The 20,252-nt window shown below is 42.5% G+C and overlaps 1 protein-coding gene across 1 annotated transcript; it reads right to left on the bottom strand.

Moving 5' to 3' along the window:
• Positions 1 to 364: 364 nt before the first annotated feature.
• LOC310780992 (forkhead box protein P1-B-like) lies at positions 365 to 19,862 on the bottom strand. The gene is given in 18 exon segments (XM_083641525.1): positions 365 to 2,135; positions 2,620 to 2,801; positions 3,665 to 3,728; positions 4,190 to 4,317; positions 4,531 to 4,632; positions 4,777 to 4,853; positions 5,406 to 5,607; positions 6,116 to 6,196; positions 6,541 to 6,628; positions 7,029 to 7,136; positions 7,645 to 7,732; positions 8,588 to 8,708; positions 9,140 to 9,229; positions 9,317 to 9,454; positions 16,802 to 16,814; positions 16,816 to 16,940; positions 19,642 to 19,704; positions 19,776 to 19,862. Coding segments are annotated over 16 exon segments (1,755 nt in total). The 5' UTR covers positions 16,926 to 16,940; positions 19,642 to 19,704; positions 19,776 to 19,862; the 3' UTR covers positions 365 to 1,972.
• Between the last annotated feature and the right edge of the window lie 390 nt (positions 19,863 to 20,252).

A 20,252-nucleotide genomic window follows, 5' to 3' on the forward strand; every position in this document is an offset into this window, starting at 1 on the left:
TAAGGTAAAACAAGGCTTGGGAATAGATTCAACCAGTTCTGTCTGTAGTTTATCCTAATCTGAACTCTGACACAGTTGAAGTCAGATTTACAGGTCACTGAAAACAATTTCCATCCAACCCCCCATCATTCACCTGTACAGAAAGCTTTTACCAAGACCTGGGAGTTGGATTTCTGCCGCTTTCATAGCCCTCCATCTGATCAGATTTGTCCCACATATACATATACATATCTATCTATATATACATCTATATCTATATGGGGTCTGGACCCCACTGTCCTAGCTGACAATGAAAGCCGTGATGCCCATAGTGCTACATCAAACCAGTTGGAAGAGATGTACACACACACATTTTAGACGAGGAATTTATTAGTCAGAGATCTCTTGGTTTACAATCATGTTAAGACTAGAACATCTACTTTTACAAGCTCAATTAGAGCAAATTCAGCAATGTGGGGGTGGGGGTGAAAAAGACAAATATAAAGAAGATACTTAATGTTTTTTTTTGTTTTTTTTAATCAATTGATTATATATGAAGTACAAATATACCAGATCATGTTGGCAGTGTACATTTACATTTTTAAAGCAACATTGTAACTTTCTCTACAAACATAATTTCATATATTGTGTGAAAATGAAAACAAAATCAGGTAGTGTGGCCCCAACATAGCATGAATACGAGCCATACGTATATATAGAGGGAAACTCTTTCATTGTCAAGTGCTAACCATAAATATTCCCTTTCCTTTGGCTTCTCTGGTCGTCCTCGTGGTCCTTCTGTGTACAGCTATCAAATAAAATACATCTGGAGACTACGTTTGGAACAACAGACAGTTTCACATAGGCCTTTTTGTGGTCTCACTCTACTGTACGGATAAGAATTCAGAGCTAGATTAAGAACACAAAATAACCTAAGAAATGCTGATAAATAGGAAAAATATATGTACTCCCCTTCCCCCCCCCCCCCCCCGCCGAGAAGTAACGTGTTTGGTTACGTAGATGAAGCCTTTTTTTTTGTCTTTTGGTAACAGAAAGTCACAGGCCCAATTCCAATCCGCCCCCTAAAGACTCAAGCCCTGAACCCTCAGTCCCTCTAATGGCCGCCATCTGAAAGTGGTTGAGTCATCAAGTGTGGAAGGGATCCACATTTGATAAATAGGAGGATTGGGACAGCAGAGCCCTTTGCACTTGACAAGATGATGTTGACTCTGGCAGGTTTGGGGTTCGCTATATATTGTTTATTGTCAAGACGCTTTGAGGGATAGACTCCCTGATGAGTCTGTTCTCATCCAGGCTCTGGCTCTACAGAGTGGACAACAGGTCATTTAAAAATAAATGTAGCCTACTGCAAAATCTGCAATCTGCAACATGTGTAATTATAATTAAAATAAGCATAACAATGACATGTCACCCAACATTATACACAATGTCAATACTGTACAATACAGATTCGGTAAAACTATTTCTCATTCATCAAAAAAGTTGTGGATTGCAATTGTAATAGAAATGATCGATGATTATTCTAGGATTGTGTAAAATAACTACCGGTACTTGCATTCCTCTGATATAATAATTTTGTCTAATCTGAAATCCCTATTAATGTAATGTTTCATTGTCAATTAAGGCATTCCAGCGCACTTGCAAACACCGCGTTCGTTTCGCGCGTGTTCTTTTATTTTTTTGGCAGATATTTGCAGCCTTCCCCGTTTTATACGTCACAACGCTATGCATTGTGGGCAATTCCCTTTCCGTAAGTGGCCGCAGCTGCTCCCTTATGGTAAGGGGGCAGAAAGGGCTCACTCCGAGCCCTCATTCACTTTGCGATTTCAGCGTGGGACATCCCTAAACCCTCACTCCCTTCACGTGAACGCGCCTCTAAGGGCTTGAGTCAGTAAGGGGGCGGATTGGAATTGGGCCACAGACTGTGAAACTGTGAGCAGGGGCCTTGCAGTGGAGAAGCTGGACCTCACAGTCAGAGAGAAGGCACACGGTCAAGCTGAAGGTTGGGCCTCTGTGGGCTGCCGTGGTCTTCATCTTGGATCATCTCTGGGCTGTGACTGTGCTCATCTGCGCTCTCCGGCGACTCGTAGGGAAAGTTCTCACAAATCTCCTCGTCGTCCTGCTCTTCTTTTATGCTGCTTTTGAAAAAACGTATAGAATTAAGATTTGTGTCATGATCATAGGACAATCAAATGATTCCGATTCTGATATGAGGCGGCAAATATCTGTTAACACAGAGGTTCTCAAATGTTTTTCAGCCAAGGACCGCTTACAAGATAGAAAATATACCGGGGACCCCCTCATTCTGATTTGTGATTTTGGGCTAAGCTTAATTGTTTCCACGGTAACGTGCTTGACTTTTAAATTGATAGGTTTGTTAGATTAGAACGTAATCCATGAACCATTTTAGATTTAAATCATAACATATTGAACTATGAAGCTTTTGCCAAAAAAAGAAAGTTGTTATTTGTATTTTCCTGAAAACTTTTCGCAGACCCCCTGGCAAAGTGCCAGGGACCCCTGGGGGTCCCCGGACCCCCATTTGAGAACCACTGTGTTAACAGACAAGTGAATATGGAGGGTGGTGGGCGGGACTTGAAAGGTGGACGTGACACTTACAAAGCTTGTGGAGGGGACTGTGTTGCGCTGCTGTCGCTTTGGTATCCGCATCCATAAGCGTTAGCGAGGGCTCCGTTCACCTGCTCCTGGAGAGCATGGGGCAGAGAGTGCATGGGGATGCTGCCCATACAGGCTGGATTGTATAGAGGGAACTCAGGGAAGCTGCAGTCTGGACCACCACTCTGGAAAAAAGCAACATTATCACAATAAGCTCAAAAAGAAGAATGACATTGGGACACATTTAGTATAGAAAGAAATGCGTTTATGGAACCATTTCCGTGCTACTGCAATATTAGGAAGCATACCGCAGTCAAGACATGCTACTGATATTTTCTTTTTCATTACAAAAACAATGCAGAGCTGTTTCTGATGGTGCTCTCTCACTTGTCCCCAAATTGACACCCAGTTTCGGAACGTTTGACGAGTGTGTGAACGTTGCGTTCCGTTCCGTTCCGCGCCCGGGCGCGCAACGGGGAACCCGTGACAGGATCCGCTTGAAAAGGTGGTCTGGGGAGCGCTTTGGCGTGCCCGGGCACGGAACGTACCGTTTCCCCGAGCACACTTGTCCCCAAATTGAACCCAGTTTCGGAAATTTTGACGAGTGTGAACGTTGCGTTCCGTTCCGTGACAGGATCCACTTGAAAAGGTGGTCTGGGGAGCGCTTTGGCGTGCCCGGGGGCACGGAACACTTGCGAGTCTGAAAGCCAACCGTTTCCGAACCACATAGGACAACACACGGAGCGAGGATACACTACAGGCATAGTTGACGACGCAAGTGCACTCTGTTCCGTTTCCGAGCACGGTAGAAACGGTGTAATGTGAAAGCTGACCAGCAGGGGAGAGAGGGGAGGGGGGGGCAATCGTTCCCGGGTGCAGAACGGAACGGAACGAAAGCAGCCTGAAGCTCTCTCTATGCACATTTCCCCCCTCCACTGTGAGAGCCTTACTTTATACATCATCTAACTTCCCTCCACTGTGAGAGCCTTACTTTATACATCATCTAACTTCAAACTAGCACACAGTTTGAATATTGCACTTCTCTTACCAGGGGAGCAGAGGTGAGTAAGCTCTGACCATGACGGCTCTGAGGATTCTTCAGCATAGGGGATCTGTCGGTACGGCACACAATGAATCAAGTTATACTTTATTTAGTGTTAACACCAGTCAGCCATGAGGTGAGCATCATATATATATATATATATTTCTTTTTAAATGTTTTTGCGTAAATCACATGGCACAGAGAGAATTCATTTCTTATATGGTATGACCCATCCACCATCATATAGATTTACATCGTTTTTTACATTATATAAAAACAACACAGAGACACAACAGTAAATAGAAAAACAAACAAAGGAAAATACATATACAAGAAACAAAAATAGTAATAATAATACCACGTGATCAGACGTTTGCATCATATTCTTAAGACTTATTTTAAATATTCTGTGTGGTTAAGAGGCGGAGCGACAAGGTCAAATAACGTCAATGTCATGCATCGGACTTCTGGTAATAATATCTAGAAACACCCTTGAGGGTGCCGCTGACTTGACGTCCATGGAACACCTACCCGTTGCCAGTGGGTTTCTGGGGCCTTCTTCTGTGGAACTCAATCTCATCCACCGTCCACACGGCGCCCTTCACGTTCTCCAAACGCACAAAACATTTATGGAGGCTGAGATTGTGTCTCACAGCGTTCTAGAGGATCGGGGGAGAGAAAATAAGCACCCCGTCATCAACAGAACTTCAGGATGAGCCAAAGCCACATCCAGATTTATCTGGCAATTTGTATCACTTGAATGCAAAAATGCTAACACTAAATTGGAAAGGTAAGCTAAATCTAGGCAATAATGTTGAAATCCACCGATATTAATATCCAAGGCCATTTTTTCAAAGCGGTGGTGTTCATACCTTCCAAGTAGCTGCGTTGCGCCGGAAATATGCGAAGGTTCTTGTGAACCAGTTGTAGATTTCATTTAATGTCAGCTGCCTGCGAGGCGATTCAAATATTGCCTAAAAGAGACAGAGTATACAAGAATGACTGGGGACAAAAAGACAGCAGCAACGTTCTGATTTGAAAAACTGAAACTGTCAACGACGCAAATCTGCAGTATTTCAATATTGGTATGGCAGTGAAAGTGTAAAATGACACTTTACCTGTCTTATGAGCGATGCGTATGTAAAAGGAGGCCTCACTTCTGTGCTCAAGTAGAACTCCTTATTGTCAATGATGTCTGTTAAAAGACGATAACAAACATGATTTATAAATACAACATCCCCACGTTCGCACGGTGTCCCGGTGCTTTCAGTCAGACCAACACCTGGAAGCAGTAAATGATGCGCCATGTGAATAGAGAGGCAAAGTGGAACGTCACTTCCTGCTTCAGCACTGTACCAGAGATTTTCATCCGCCATTTATTTTCCCATAGACATTACTTAAAATGCGTATAAAATAGTTTTACTTCGTCGAACCAAAGGGTTCAGCCAACACTATAATCGGGAGAGACCATAGAACATTTCACTCGGACCAAAACTTAAAAAAAAAAATCGAAAAAATATTTTCTTTAAACCCGTATTTTTGGTCCCAGTGAAATGTTATGCGATCTCTCCTGTTTCTAAATATATCTGTACCGTTTGGTTTGAACCAGTAAAACTATTTTTTATAAGCATTTTACAAAATGTCTATGGGAAAATAAATGGCGGATGAAAATCTCTGGTACAGTGCTGAAGCAGGAAGTAGGCGGTCACTTTGCCTCTCTATAACTGACTGATCCCCTCTTTGATACCTTGGCTCATAGACCTGCTGTATCTCCTGCGCACAGGGCCAGGGCTTCCAGTGAACATGCTATTAGCTGTGAGGACCGACGGGGACTCAGACAGTGGGGTCAGGGGGGTGGAGGGTGCTGTGGCACTCTGGGACAGGCTCATAGGAGGAGGGCCTTTACCCAATGTTGCCTGGGAGAAGGATATGTTAGATGCCAGATTCACCTGGGGGGGGAAAAAACAGTCACATTAGGAAAACTTCCAATATAACCACAGACAAAATAACTTTTGTTTCGTCAAAGGAAAGAACTATAGAGTGAAACGTTGGTCACTTCCTGCTTCAGCGCTGTACCAGAGATTTTCATCCGCCATTTATTTTCCCATAGACATTTCGTAAAATGCTTATCAAAATAGTTTTACTTGGTCAAACCAAACGGTTCAGATATATTTAGAAACAGGAGAGATCGCATAACATTCCACTCCGACCAAAACGTTAAAAAAAATGCGGGTTTAAAGAAAATATTTTTTCTATGTTTTTTTTAAGTTTTGGTCTGAGTGAAATGTTCTATGGTCTCTCCCGATTCTAAAAATAGCTGAACTGTTTGGTTTGACCAAGTGTAACTATTTTTATAAGCATTTTACGAAATGTCTATGGGAAAATAAATGGAGGAAGAAAATCTCTGGTACAGTGCTGAAACAGGAAGTGACGTTCACTTTGCCTCTCAATACTCACAGGCTGTGCTGCTGGCTTGGGCTCAGACGACGACTTGAGATGAGCCATCATAGCCAGCAGTCGCTCCTTGTCCTTTTTCAACTAGGGAGGAAAACCAAAATAGAAGTCGAGAGAGCTAATTCAAGTTTTGTGTTAAATGACAAAATATAACAGGAACAGGAAGTGTGAGAACTGCTCGCTTCCTGGCATCCCGTGAAGAAGTGAAATTTATCCAAAGTTGTCACTTATGCTTCTAGCTAAGCCGGGTGTGAACATACACCGTCCACCACCCCGAGCTTTTGCTAGGCATTCCCTTGCAGCGTTTTTCACAGGCTTTTCAATGTATGCTTTTCAAAAAGGAAATCTTGGGTGCCGCACACTATCGAAAAACAACGACTAAATTATCTTCACAACAGTAGACTACTGTTAATAAATCAAAGATGTACCTGCAATTCCAACTGTTGGACCACTTGCATCTGCACACGGCACTGTGCTGTACTCTTGTCGTCGAGTGTATGTTCGCTGTTCAGATGTCTGTAGAGAAACACATTAAGTCATAATCATTACATGCTCTAATCTGTCATTCATATAACATGTATAATAATGATATATGTAATTGATGTAGTAAAATGAGCAGAAACACTATCATAATATCGTGAATAATTTCATTCTAACAAGATGTTTTCATTTTTGTGTGTGGTTTAAACAAAAATTGAAGGTCTGCACCACAAAAGGTAGAAACTTAACCACGATACTTGCTTAGCTCCTGTGTGTACGTGCAATTGACAGTGATATAATATGCAAATTAAATTCCTTAATAATAATAATAATAATTTAAGTCCTTAATACTGTATATCCATGCCACTGCACAGCCTGATAGACGTGCGAATGAACATCAAGCCAGGTTGCAGGCATGCAAGACTTCACCACTCACTTGAGAAATGCCTGAAAGTCTCCAAAGACCGTCTCGCAGCCCGGCCATTTGCACATGCCGTTTCCATACAGAGGATGGCTGTTCTGTGTGTGATCGTCCAGCGGCCCACTGCGAAGAACACAACAGCAACGTTAAGGACGTGACAGCATCGCTCTAGCACAGGGGTTCTCAAACCGTTTTGCCTTCGGCACCCCCTTTCCCTGATTTTGCTTAGAAACCGGCAAGAGAAAACTATAGCATATGATGCAATGAATGAATGGTGAACTTACAACATTACAAAATAAGAAATGACGTGAAAGAGTTGCAATTAGTGCGTCCTGAGCAGATTTTCATTTATTTTCATGATTTTACTCTTACGTTTTCTCGTTTCTCTCAAGTACCCCCTGTAGTACCTCCGCGTACCCCCTAGGGGTATGCGTAACCCAGTTTGGGAAGCACTGCCTAGCACAAACAAAGTAGCCTAGGTAAACCCAGCCCCCATGTGACCTGCTCTCTCAGTTCCCAGTCACCCTAGTGACTGAGAGCAGGTCTGAGAGCAGGTCATGTGGGGGATGGGTTTACCCAGGCTACAAACAAAGCAGGATATATAGAGATTAAACGTTAGAGGGTGAAGTACCTCTCTCTCTTCTTCAGGAGCGCATGATGCCCGTTGGTGCTGGATTGCTGACAGGAAGACTCTCTCATCTCTCCACCATTCTCACAGCCTGGAATCACAGACACAGACACAGACAGACAGACAGACAGACAGACAGACAGACAGACAGACAGACAGACAGACAGACAGACAGACAGACAGACAGACAGACACACACACACACACACACACACACACACACACAAACACACACACAAACATAGTGAGTTAGCTGGCTTTACGTTTGCAAATTTATATTGTGCTTTGCCACATGTCATCAAGCACTAGTAGACACGTCTATTAAACATACAAGTAGTTAACTTATTAAGGGTTGAATTTCCTCAACAATAGAGGCAAAGTGAAACGTCACTTCCTGCTTTTCTCCCTGTACCAGCGCTGAAAGAATATGAATGGCGGTGGACGGAGAACAAGGTTACTTTTTTGATCCCGTTTGAATTGTGCCACGGGGTGACAACGTTAATTTTGTCAATTTAAAACGTAACTTTGCATGTCAAGAAAGTCGCAGTTTGTCGCCAAACTGTTGCACTAGAAGTTACAAATCAGAAAGACTACATACACTGTCGCCTAAGTGACGTCACTTTCTCTACCGGCACAGCTGGAGACCGCCGACATGCCACGAGTTATGTCGTTTTTATACGAAACTAACCCCGACGTTTCAGTTTGACGACAAACTGCGACTTTCTTGACATGCAAAGTTATGTTTTAAATTGACAAAGTTAACGTTGGCCCCCCCGTGGCACAATTCAAACAGGATAAAAAAAAGTAACGTTATTCTCCGTTCACCGCCATTCATATTTTCTTCACCGCTGGTACAGGGAGAAAGCAGGAAGTGACGTTTCAATTTGGCTCTCTATAAACTGTGGAGAAATGCAGTACAGGGTGAAGGGGGCAGGGGGCAGCGTACCCGGGACAGTGACAGGGCTGCTGGGCAGGACAGAGAGTAGGCCCTGTCTCTGCAGGTTGAGGAGATGTTGCTGCTGCATCTGAACCAGCTGCTGCTGGATCGCCATCTGCTGGCCTGTCAGCTGTGACGCACGCACGCACGCACGCACGCACGCACGCACGCACAAACACAAACACACACACCCCATAGAAGATACAATTTGTTATGGGCTGGAGGAGTCAGTCAATAATAGTCGTTTTGATACAGGAAAAGGAAGGGGATTTTCATCAAACATTTTGGATCAGGAAATGTTTTTGTCAATAATGATGAAACAATTGACAACTGCCTATGTTACTGCATTTCCCTTGAACTTTGAGAACTATCTGAATTGAATAAGACTTGTCATTAAGTATATGACAAAACAATGATGAATGCATTCACTGCCTGTTACATTTCCCTTTAACTTTGAGAACTATCAGTCAGATCTAACTATGAATTGAATTCTGGTCTCTAATTCTGCAATTGATCACACTTGTTACACAATAGATTATTGCCGTAATAATGAAGGTGTACCTCTTGACTAACAAGCCCAGTGTTTTTCTGTTGCAGCAGCTGTATATTGAGCTGCTCTTGCTGGTTCTTGAAGACTTCTTGTATTTGTTGCTGCAGACATGACAATAAAATGCGGTTATCAAACACCGTTATAAATGTGGGGTCTGTAAGGCAAACACAGAACACACGTGTAGCTACCTGGTGTAGCATGAGTGCTTTCTGCTGCTGCAGCAGGATCTGGAGCTGCTGGGGACTGAGGATCTGCTGTTGTGTCGTCGGCTGCAGCTGCTGTGGAGCCTCTACTGGCGGGGTCATCATGGGTAGTGACGCGGGGACCTGCATCGCCCACAAACCAACACAGATAGATGCCCGGCAAAGTCAAAATCCATTCCATGGAAAACTAGAAATGCCGCATCGACGATCGCGGTTGTAGGCCCTCTGCCAAAACAAGTCAAGTTACAGTCTACACATCATGTCTGTCCAGGTCCAGACTCATGCAAGCACAAATACCTTGAAGCCCATGGCGTAGTGATGTGGCCATTCAGCCTTATGGCACTTTAGGCATCTTCGTACACCCCTCCCACCTACCCACATCCCCCCAGTAGCCACTCCCTCGACCCACCCCTCGAACCCCGACTCTCTACAACCTTCCTATCACTGGCTATGGCCCCTTTTACAGTTTAATCAGCTTCATCCTTGAGTCCAAGTGGACGTTTGAGCCAAATGTGAAGAAATTCCCTCAAGGCGTTCCTGAGATATCGCGTTAACGAGCATGGAATGGGGGGTCGTGAGGGCACAGTGACCTTGAACTTTGACCTTCTTTGACCACCAACTTCTAATCAGCTTCATCATTGAGTCCAAGTGGACGTTTGAGCCAAATTTGAAGAAATTCCCTCAAGGCGTTCCTGAGATATCGCGTTAACGAGCATGGAATGGGGGGTCGTGAGGGGACAGTGACCTTGAACTTTGACCTTCTTTGACCACCAAATTCTAATCAGTTCATCCTTGAGTCCCAAGTGGACATTTGAGGCAAATTTGAAGCAATTCCGTCAAGGCGTTCCTGAGATGCGCGTTAAGGAGGATCCGACGGATGGATGGATAACCCAAAAACATAACGCCTCCTGACACAGCTATCACTGGCGATAATCGTAATCGAATCGAAGCCCTCTGAATCGTAATCGAATCGAATCGTGAGGCCAGTGAAGATTCACAGCCCTAACGAGTATGTGGGGCCAGTTATGAAGACATCTTCACCTTCATGAAAACATGTTACGAGTATGTGGGGCCAGTTATGAAGACATCTTCACCTTCATGAAAACATGTTACGAGTATGTGGGGCCAGTTATGAAGACATGTTAACCTTCATGAAAACATGTTACGAGTATGTGGGGCCAGTTATGAAGACATGTTAACCTTCCCGCTTGTTAGCTGAGGTCCCTGTAGCGCGGGGCTGTCCAAACCTTTTTGAATGGGTGCCAGACTAGATCATGTGAAATTACCGGGGGGCGCGGCCAGCTGCTTCTCGCATCATATGGGTTATAAGAGAAAATATATAAAAAAAAATACAAACAATACAATTGTACTATAAGTATTTTGTTTACCATGTGGAAACATTAGTTCTGCCTGTGCTGTTCCTACTTGGTGCTTGTCTACAAACTGTATGATAGTGCTGTCATTGTTAGGTGAACAGAAAAAATGCTAATTGAACTTGCTTGATTAACTAATACTGTGTGGAGGAGGGCCACATATAGTCTATTTTGAGAGACAAGCAGAGGGCCACTTGAGATCGGTCAAAGGGCCGCATCTAGCCCGCGGGCCGGACTTTGGACACGCGTCACACGCCTGCTGTAGCGTGATATCCAGTTTAGGGATGTAACGATAACCGGTTTTAATGATAACCGTGATAAAATTCCTTACGATAACCGTGCCGTTTAAAATTTTCATTATCGTTAAAACCGCGGTACCGTGATTACAGTGCATTGAAAAACATGGTAAATAAATACTGTCCATCATCAACAAAAGTTGGCAACAGTCTCCCAGATGCAAACGTGCAGCCTTTGAGAAATTATTTCAGTGAGTGTATCAATCCTTTTTGTGTCTGAGTTTTCAATATAAAACGTCGTAAAATGATTTCAGTGAGTCTCATTACTTTTTGAACATTTTCAGCAATTTTTTACTAATACCGTGATAATACGATAACCGTGATAATTTTGGTCACGATCATCGTGATGTGAAATTTTCATACCGTTACATCTCTAATCCAGTTTTGCTATTCTTTGCCATGTGCTTTTTTCCTTTATGTGTACGTATATCATATACATAAAAACATACAAGAAAAAAAAACATGCATGTGAAAAAACATACATGCGCGTGTGTGTATATATTATATACGTATACAGTATATATAGATATTTGCCACAGAGTAGACTGGTCAGTTTAGCTAGACGGGGCACTGCTGTGGGTTGAAACTAAAAATAAAGCGAGCTAGAAAAACAACAACACTGGGTGTCTCGGGGGAATTAGAGCTCCATCAAAACATCAACAAGCCACTGCCACAACAACAACAACAACAACAACCTCTGCTAGGCATCTAGCAATTACCACACCCTTCCCCCCTCTGACTGTCAAGCACTCACAGCTCTAGGGATGTTTACAGTCAACATAAACAGCATAATCAAAGTTGCATAGAGGAGATATAAATAATGAATTAAAAAAAAAGAAGCATACAGAGCGTGTTTACGAAAAACAGAACTTGAGACTCGTATTTTAATTAAGGTCTGAACCACAAACAAACATTTCTCTCCAAGGCCGGGTCTGTTTTGGATCGGGGTAAACAAACCCCCCCCCCAAAAACGCATTTCACAGAGGCTCTGGGGCTAACGATAACAATAACAGATGATTGCTTCCGACTTTGTCCCTTTCTTTATGAAACTCAACGCTGCGGAGAGTCACCGGTCACCAAAGCGGTGAAAAGAGAGGCCTATATAATCCCACACACACACAGACAGACAGACAGAGCCGGTCGGCCCCCTCGGTTTTGTCTGTGGACACCATCAACACGACAACAGCCCTTTGCCTAATCCCTGTTGCCATGGCAGCCAGCAAGTCCAAACATCTTCTTGTTGTTGTTATTGTCGAAAGTCCTACTAGGGGAGCGACAGAGTGTAAACACGGATCTGCGCTCGCAAGACTGGTCTTGTGAACTCTGCAGATGACTGACGGTGGAAAGGAAAAAGGGCTGACAAGGCTTTACTGTAAAACACATATTATAACGTCCCTGATGAGACACAATACAGACTAATACAACCTGATTAGCCTCGATTAAGACTGGGGAATTCGTGCGTAAAAATGCACATGCTTGGTAATGCGCTCAACCAAACAGAATGAGAGAAAATGACTAGAATATCCACACACATACACGCACAGAGACGCATGTGATTACATTGCATAACAGACACAGTAGACAGTGCTTTTCAAAACAAATCATTAAATCCTAATAAAAAAAAATAGACTGTTAGCGCGACCTCACAATAACAACAATAAAAGACAGGATCGGACAAACCTGATCATTTCCATTTAGAAGTATGTCTGGGGACCAATGTCGGGAGGAGGGGACGGTGCTGCTCGGCTAGCGTGCTGCCTGGCAGTCCGACAGAGCCCGGCTACTTGATGTGAGCATAAACAAAACTCAAGAAAATAACAGTGATCCACCCGCCCAGCAGGAGCTCTGCTCCCCCTCCCCCTTTCAACTGAAACCCCCCCGCCCCGCCCCGCCCCCACCACACATCCTTCTCCTCTCCAGCATAAATATGAATAGACACAGCAATACAAACAGCCACAGTTTGAGTTTGGAGAAGACGACTAGACAGACGAGTTCAAGGGTAGTTATTTTTTATAGGACTATGCTATGGGTCCAGAGTCCAGACTCCAGATCAGTATCACAACCTGGAATCTGCATTGAATACTAGATGACGTTTTGGGATATGAGACTAGGGTCTGGTTATGACTGGCTGTAGTACATCAATTCAAATTGTAGCAGCACAATTATAAACAGAAGTGCGTAATAAATTCTGAGTCAGTCACACATTACTAAAATAGAGCAGTTGCAGCACATAAATTAGTAACCTTAAGAACAAGTATTTACACTATTTTTTTACTACACACTACACATGTTTTACACAAGCCCCTATGCAGCTGTAAAGCTGGTATAAAACTAAGTTATAAACTTACAGATTTGTGGTCATCACCAATATGTGCAAAGCATACAACAGAAAGTGTATCAGTAGTATGTCCATGCTATTTTGCAACTCCATGAGCAAGATAGAAGAGGGGCAACTGTAACCACAGGGACTCCATCTTTGATTTTCTTGCATTTAAAAAAGAAAATTCTGATGTTTCTGAATACTTAAAAATTCAGAAACATCAGTTTCAAGTCAGTTTCAAGTGTTTTTAGCACTTTTCCTAACAGCTAAACAGCTAAGACTAAAAAAGTAAAACTCTGAAACTACCAGTATATCTAGAAATGTTAATGCAAAAAATAGAACCTAAAGATAAATGTAATATATGGTGTTATGCTTATGATTTTAGATCGATATAGTTCTATTCTATCAATATAAAATTAAGAAAATAACCACCGCACACTGGAATCACTTACTGAGATTTATTTAGTGAACAGCGCGTTTCACGGGTAGCGTGACTGATCAGGTTCACTCATGAGTGAACTGGGTTCATCATGTTCACTCATGAGTGAACCTGATGACACTACCTGCGAAACGTGTTGTTCACTAAATAAATGTCAGTAAGTCATTCCAGTGTGCGGTGGTTATTTTCTTAATTTGATTTTGATGTTCCTGCAACCGCCCAGCATCTGATCAGGCTGTGCGTGGGGAATCCTCTTCACTATAGTTCGATCGATATTAACTTCTCTCTTAAGCTTGAAGCTTTTAATGTGAGACACTTGCATACTTGCAGCTAGACAACAAATTACAGAATTTATAGACTCATAGAATGTCTACATGAGCTGAAAAACACATGAAAACAATACGCTTACTGTCGCTAAAGCACTTAGCATGAACCATAAACCCACAATAATAGTGACCACAAAATGTTGCCTTCCATTCACTGCCCTTCTGCCAATGCTCCGGGATTTCTTTCACATCACCAAGAAAGCCTTGGCTCGCTTGTGTCTGGGTTTGAAACTCAGAAATCAGAATCAGAATCAGAATCAAGACCGAGAGGTCTGAGATCACAGTAGATAGTAGTAATACAAGCTGCAAATCTATCAGTGTGCTCCAGTCCCTCCTTTGATTCCTGGAAGGGCCGAGATCATGTTTTCATGGTCTTCAATTTCGCCAAAGTTTAAAGTTTCAATCATGCTTATCTTGACGAACCGTTTTCCAATAGACTAGCACAATAGTACCCCTGCATGCATCCCTGTGTGACTCCACACCCACTGCACAGCAAGTTCGGCCATTAATCAGCCCTGATTAGCTAATTAAAAAATCTGGGCGCATTAGGTCACCCGCAGGGGTCCTCTTTACACTTTCAAAGATTCAGCGCGATCGCACGTACAATGGCATAGCTGTGGCCGAACACAATTTCTGCTCACTCACACAGAGACAGAGACTTTGCATTCTAGTTATAGGATTACAAATTTTGTGTTTCCATTTGTAAAATCAGCAATAAAACCAATCCCACTACATTGAGAACTAGAAAAGTGCACTCGGTGGTGTGCAGATCTCCGCCAGGTCCGCGTTTTCCCCCAAGCTGACCCATAGACCATGTGTGTGACGAGACATCGCCTGAATGTAATGTGTTAGTGACTGTTCTCATACTGAGACGCTACTGTAAATCATATATTGTTATTATTATTGTCTGCTTTTATTTTAGTGTTTTGTTTATGTATTCATGATTTATTTTATGTGTTGTCACCCATGTATTTATGTGTTTTTGTCAAGTTTTTTATTGGGCCTTTGTGTTAGAATAATTGTTTAGTTTTTTTTATTAGGGGATGCGGTTACGCGATGATGGGTGGGATTGGGGTTTCTCAAGGGCAGTCTGACTTGAGTGTATTCCTGTGTATATGTTTTCATAACACTGGGCCAAATCATCTTTATTTATCTATTATATACTGTGTGTGTGTGTGTGTGTGTGTGTGTGTGTGTGTGTGTGTGTGTGTGTGTGTGTGTGTGAAAGGCATTGTTGTTGACATCATCATGGCAGAGGTTTCCCCAATGCAAAAGGTTCCATGTGGAAGTAGCCTACGTCAGCTTTTTCCAGGACGGCGTTGCAATACAGGCATAACGTTACAGCCGACATTTAAAGACAGAGGTAAACGCATGTAACTTGCTGAAGCAGCTCCAATATAACGTTAGCTAGGTAACGTGGTGGTGGCTGTCATCAGGGCGGCTATAAGAAGCAAAGTGGTAGCTAGCGTAAGTGAGGTGTTTAAAACACACACACACACACACACACAGGATTGCACATAAGACACACACGGATCAGTGACCAATGTGACTGTGTGAACTGTTTCCCCGCACACTCTAAAAAGTAATGGTCGTATGTGACCATTTGGGATATTCACATGTGTTTGTGAAGAGTGTGGTGAACTCAGGCCAGGCACAGTGGCCAGTGTGGCTTAGGTGCGTGGCGGAGCATGCGCTCTTTGCCTAGCTGCTCTTTGCCTAGCTCCGCCGCCTGCATTGACACACAGCCAAGCGACAGGAGAGGAGGAACACACAGATGGAACACACGCACAGACATACGTGGCTGAAAACATGATCTCCTGGTGGAGATAATAATAATAATAATAATAATAATAACAACGGAGTAATATTCCCAAAACCACTGGATACGCACGTTAAAACTAAACCTATGAAATTCTTACATTTATCAGTACGCAGATGTTACATAATCCAAGGTGAGCGTTTATATAGAGACCTGATGCAGAGCTGAACAGAATGATATACTAGCATGAAAATGAGCACTACAACAAACAAACATGGTCATAAATCTCCAGGACCACTAGACAGGCAGCAACATCCACCAGCTACCTGCTCTCGCCTTCAGGGTGTGAGCAGTAACTACCAGACTACCAGATCATGTTAACCGAAGGCCAAGCAAGTACTTATATGATGCGAGAAGCAGCGTTAATTTCACATGATCCATTCTGGCCCCCATTCAAAAAAAGTTTGGGCACCCCTGCCCTAGCTCAACGCCGTTTACCCTCACTACGCCCCTTCTACCACACACATCAGATTGGCAATATGGCCACGTCCATTTTAGGGGAAAAAGAGAGCCACTCGCCGTTGACTTCATTATAAAATAGCAGTACAAAAGAAAAATCAATGCGGGGGGGGGGGGGGGCAGAATTAATTTATTCCCCTCTGTGCTACAGCCTCTGAAAGACAGTACTGTCGCCCGCGGATGCAAGGATTTATTTTTTACGAGCTTCTCAAATCCATGGCGAGCCAAAGCAATTGGGCGGGCATGCTCATTTTACTAGCAAACTAATTAAAACGAGGCTAACCCAGCAGTTGTTTAAAACACTTACACTTGAATTCTTACCAATAGCCAGTCCTACCTACTACTACGGTTCTAAAAAATATATATACATTTTTGAAATCAATGCTAATGTGATGCAGTGAAACAGTGTTGATCTGGAGCAGCCTGGGAATGACTGACCCTGGGTCCTGGGAGGAGGGGTCTGGCTGTTGCTCAGTCGATTTTCATTCTCACTATTACTCCCGTTCTCTGTCTGAGTAGCTGGGCTGGCGTGGCTTGTCTGATCTGACCCAGACTCATGCATCTGGACTTCACTGACCTGGGAAAGGAAATGAGCGCAAATTAATACGACTCAGAAAATCTGCACACTTAAATCTTCCACCTTCTGGGTGTATTCTTACAAGGTGCTTAAGTGCTACAACACAGTTTCCTTAGATAGGCACAATTAAACAGCCTTATCCAATATTATATTATCTCTGGAATGGAGCTACATGTGAGGAGAAGAAAACGTTACTGTTGTACAGACAGTGTTTACAGCACTAAAATTTGAACGGCTCTCTCGACCAAGATAAACATTCTCTTGAGAGACGACGCGAGGTCTATTTGTTGAATAACCGATTGCTGCCATGACTACTGTAAACAGAGGGGCCCTGGGTCTGTGTTTATGTGCAAACACATCTTCCTTCTGGAACAATTTACCATTAACCAGGTGGTGCGATAAACGGCCCTGGCAGGTAGTACAATGCCAGAGTAGGCTTTTATGTATACAGCTTGGGAGTGTTTGAGTCTAAAGCTAGGCAGCATAAACAAAAGTAAAGAAAGAAGGCAAACAATTAATCTGAGCCGATGGAAATCTACCGGCAGAAACTTTTGGTGGGTGTCTGATCTGATCCTGCACTGATATTATGAACAGACCACTTTGCCTCAAGAGTAATGTTATACGTTTAAGTATAGCCAGCTACCTTCATTACCATAATATAAAAATCAACCAAGCATGTGTAAGACGTCCTTAAAACCCGGCATAAAAAGTTAGCCTAAATTTGACAGCTTTGATAGCTCAGTAAGAATCAAGAACATCATGTCAATTTCAGAGAAACTGATTCAGCCTAAAAGTTCAACTAAACTTCTTGAGATCGCTCTTAAATTTTTACAAACTTTTACAAACATGAGAAACAATTTAACAGATATTTCCTGTCATTCACACTTCACAGTGATTGACAGATGGCTGTTAAGGGTATTCTATGCACTATATAAAAACAAATAAATAGGCGAAATGGTTTATTAATAATAATAATAATAATAATAATACTACCCATGTTATCTAATAACTCTTAGTAACTATCTGAATATCTCATCATGGCAATTTTACTTTGTTACAGATATTAAATAATAGATTTGATTAAGTCTCACAAATGATTGATTGAGAGCTTTTTATGTAGACTGTTAAAATGATCCTATCTTGTTGATTCAAACCCAAAACTATCCTGTCAAAGGGCATCAGTTTGGGGCTAGTATTCTGTTTACTTTTCAGGATTATGTCTACTCCATACAACGAAATCAGTTCCATGATGTTAGATTTCTGTGGGGGCCACCACTGTTCAATGTAGAGGAAACACTGCAAAGAGGCAGTGAAAACTAGTGTTATGAATCCTGCAAAAGGGGGAGGGGGGACACCAGAATCATGGCATTTGCTAATACAAATTGAATCAACTTTAAAACACGGAATATTGCAGAATGTTCCATAATTTGGCTGAAATTGTAGGCGTAATTATCAAAATCACAAGTAGGATTGTAGTAACCTAAATGATTTCATAATTGTAAAATAGGCCTACAGAAATTATTCTGTTTTGGATTGGGGAGTTTTGAGAGGGGGGTGGGTCTTGCGTGGGACCCTTACATCACATCACAACTTGGTTTCCACTTTGAAGAACATATCGAAGAGGCCATCTGAGAGAGCCAAGTCATCAAAAAAATGATATATATAAATCCTAAAATTCAAAAGAAAGAATAAGAAAAAAGAATTTGGGAAAAAAATCAAATGGAATTTGGAAAAAAATCAAACGGATTTCATATGGCCCTAGAATAGCATAAACCATGAAATTCCCTCCAATAATACCAAGTCAGACACTTGAATAAATAAATTATGCTTAAATACTGAAAGGTGATAAACCAAATGCATTAATTATCCACAATGTATCATAATGAACTTGAGGCCTCTGTGTTAACATTTGCTGACCAAGTACTAACACGATTATATCAAGAGCCAATTTTAAGACTATCAACAACATCAGATTTTGACAATCATATCTGTATGTAATTAAGCTAAACAAACAAACACAAACACAAACACACACACACACACACACACACACACACACACACACACACAGGAGGTGGGGGGAGGGGGTCTTTGTCCAAGCGTCAGCGTATGAGGGGAGGCCCACAGTCTCAGACTTTGAAAAGCCCTGCTCTAGGTAACTTCCGGCCAGTGCTTGCCCAATAATTAAGGCCTGACACCTTTCTCTTGCCACAAGACAACCAATGTATTAGGTTGTCAAGATTTTTAGATTACAGTAAAGATCTCATGTCTGCTGTTACTCCGACCACCTAAGCACTGTGTGCATAACAAGTTCACGATCCACTGGGCCAAGACAACGTTATACTCATTTAAAAACACACACAGGTGGTCTTGGTAGTAGCCTCAGAATCGTTTCTCTCATATCTATGTTGGTGGGCAAAGCCGTTATCCAGTTACATTTGCCATTTGCCATCTGCTCTGAGCTGAGATTTGCGTTGGTAGGACTTGAGCCTCAACTCGATATACCGTAACGGAATAAAAGATGTAGCTTAACGTTAGCCTTTACTGGTGACGACTAGCAGCATGCCAACTCAGCTATGCGTTGTCCTTGTTAACCTCTTAACGTTAGATAGACTGGGACAGTTTTCGACCAAACCTTGCTGGTAACGTTTACATGATGAGTACAACAAAAGCTAGCTAGCTAGCTAGCTAGCAGCCTCACCTAACGCTAGCTTCGTGTACTTCATGGTGTTCTCTCTTCCCCGTTGCTTCACCGCCCGGCGATCTAACAGTGAAGCGAAATTAGAAATTCACTCAAACGAGTTTCGGCGCACTATTGAATTAACATTTACTTACCGGTAAAAAAAAATGTGGACAATCTTTGGGCCGGGGTGGTGTCTGAAGAGTAAACCTCGGAACAGAGCCTTGTTAGGTAGCCAGCTAGCCACAAGTTGCTAATAGAAGAAGGCGGGGCTTAGCTAAAAGTAAACAATGGTCACGTCATGCTCACATGCTGGGACCGTTTCAGATCGTCGTGAATCTTGAGGCAACTGCGTATATTGTGCGTCTCGGTCCAAGTGCCCACCAGAGGGCGACACGAGCCAAATGATCAGACTCAAATCCAAATCCAGGGCCATCATTGAATTGCAACAAATACATCACCAATTATCTTGTATATTAATTGTATTGATTCACTGATGTAATTTGTGACAAAATGCTCTAACACAAACTGGTTATTAAAACGCAATGCATTTTTTTTTTTAAATCTATGGTTTAACATAATATGCTGGAATTTATTCAATAAAATGTTAGTATTCTTATTGCATGTAGACA

Source organism: Poromitra crassiceps, assembly GCF_964638095.1.
Source record: "Poromitra crassiceps genome assembly, chromosome: 8".
In the NCBI taxonomy this organism is placed as follows: domain Eukaryota; kingdom Metazoa; phylum Chordata; class Actinopteri; order Beryciformes; family Melamphaidae; genus Poromitra; species Poromitra crassiceps.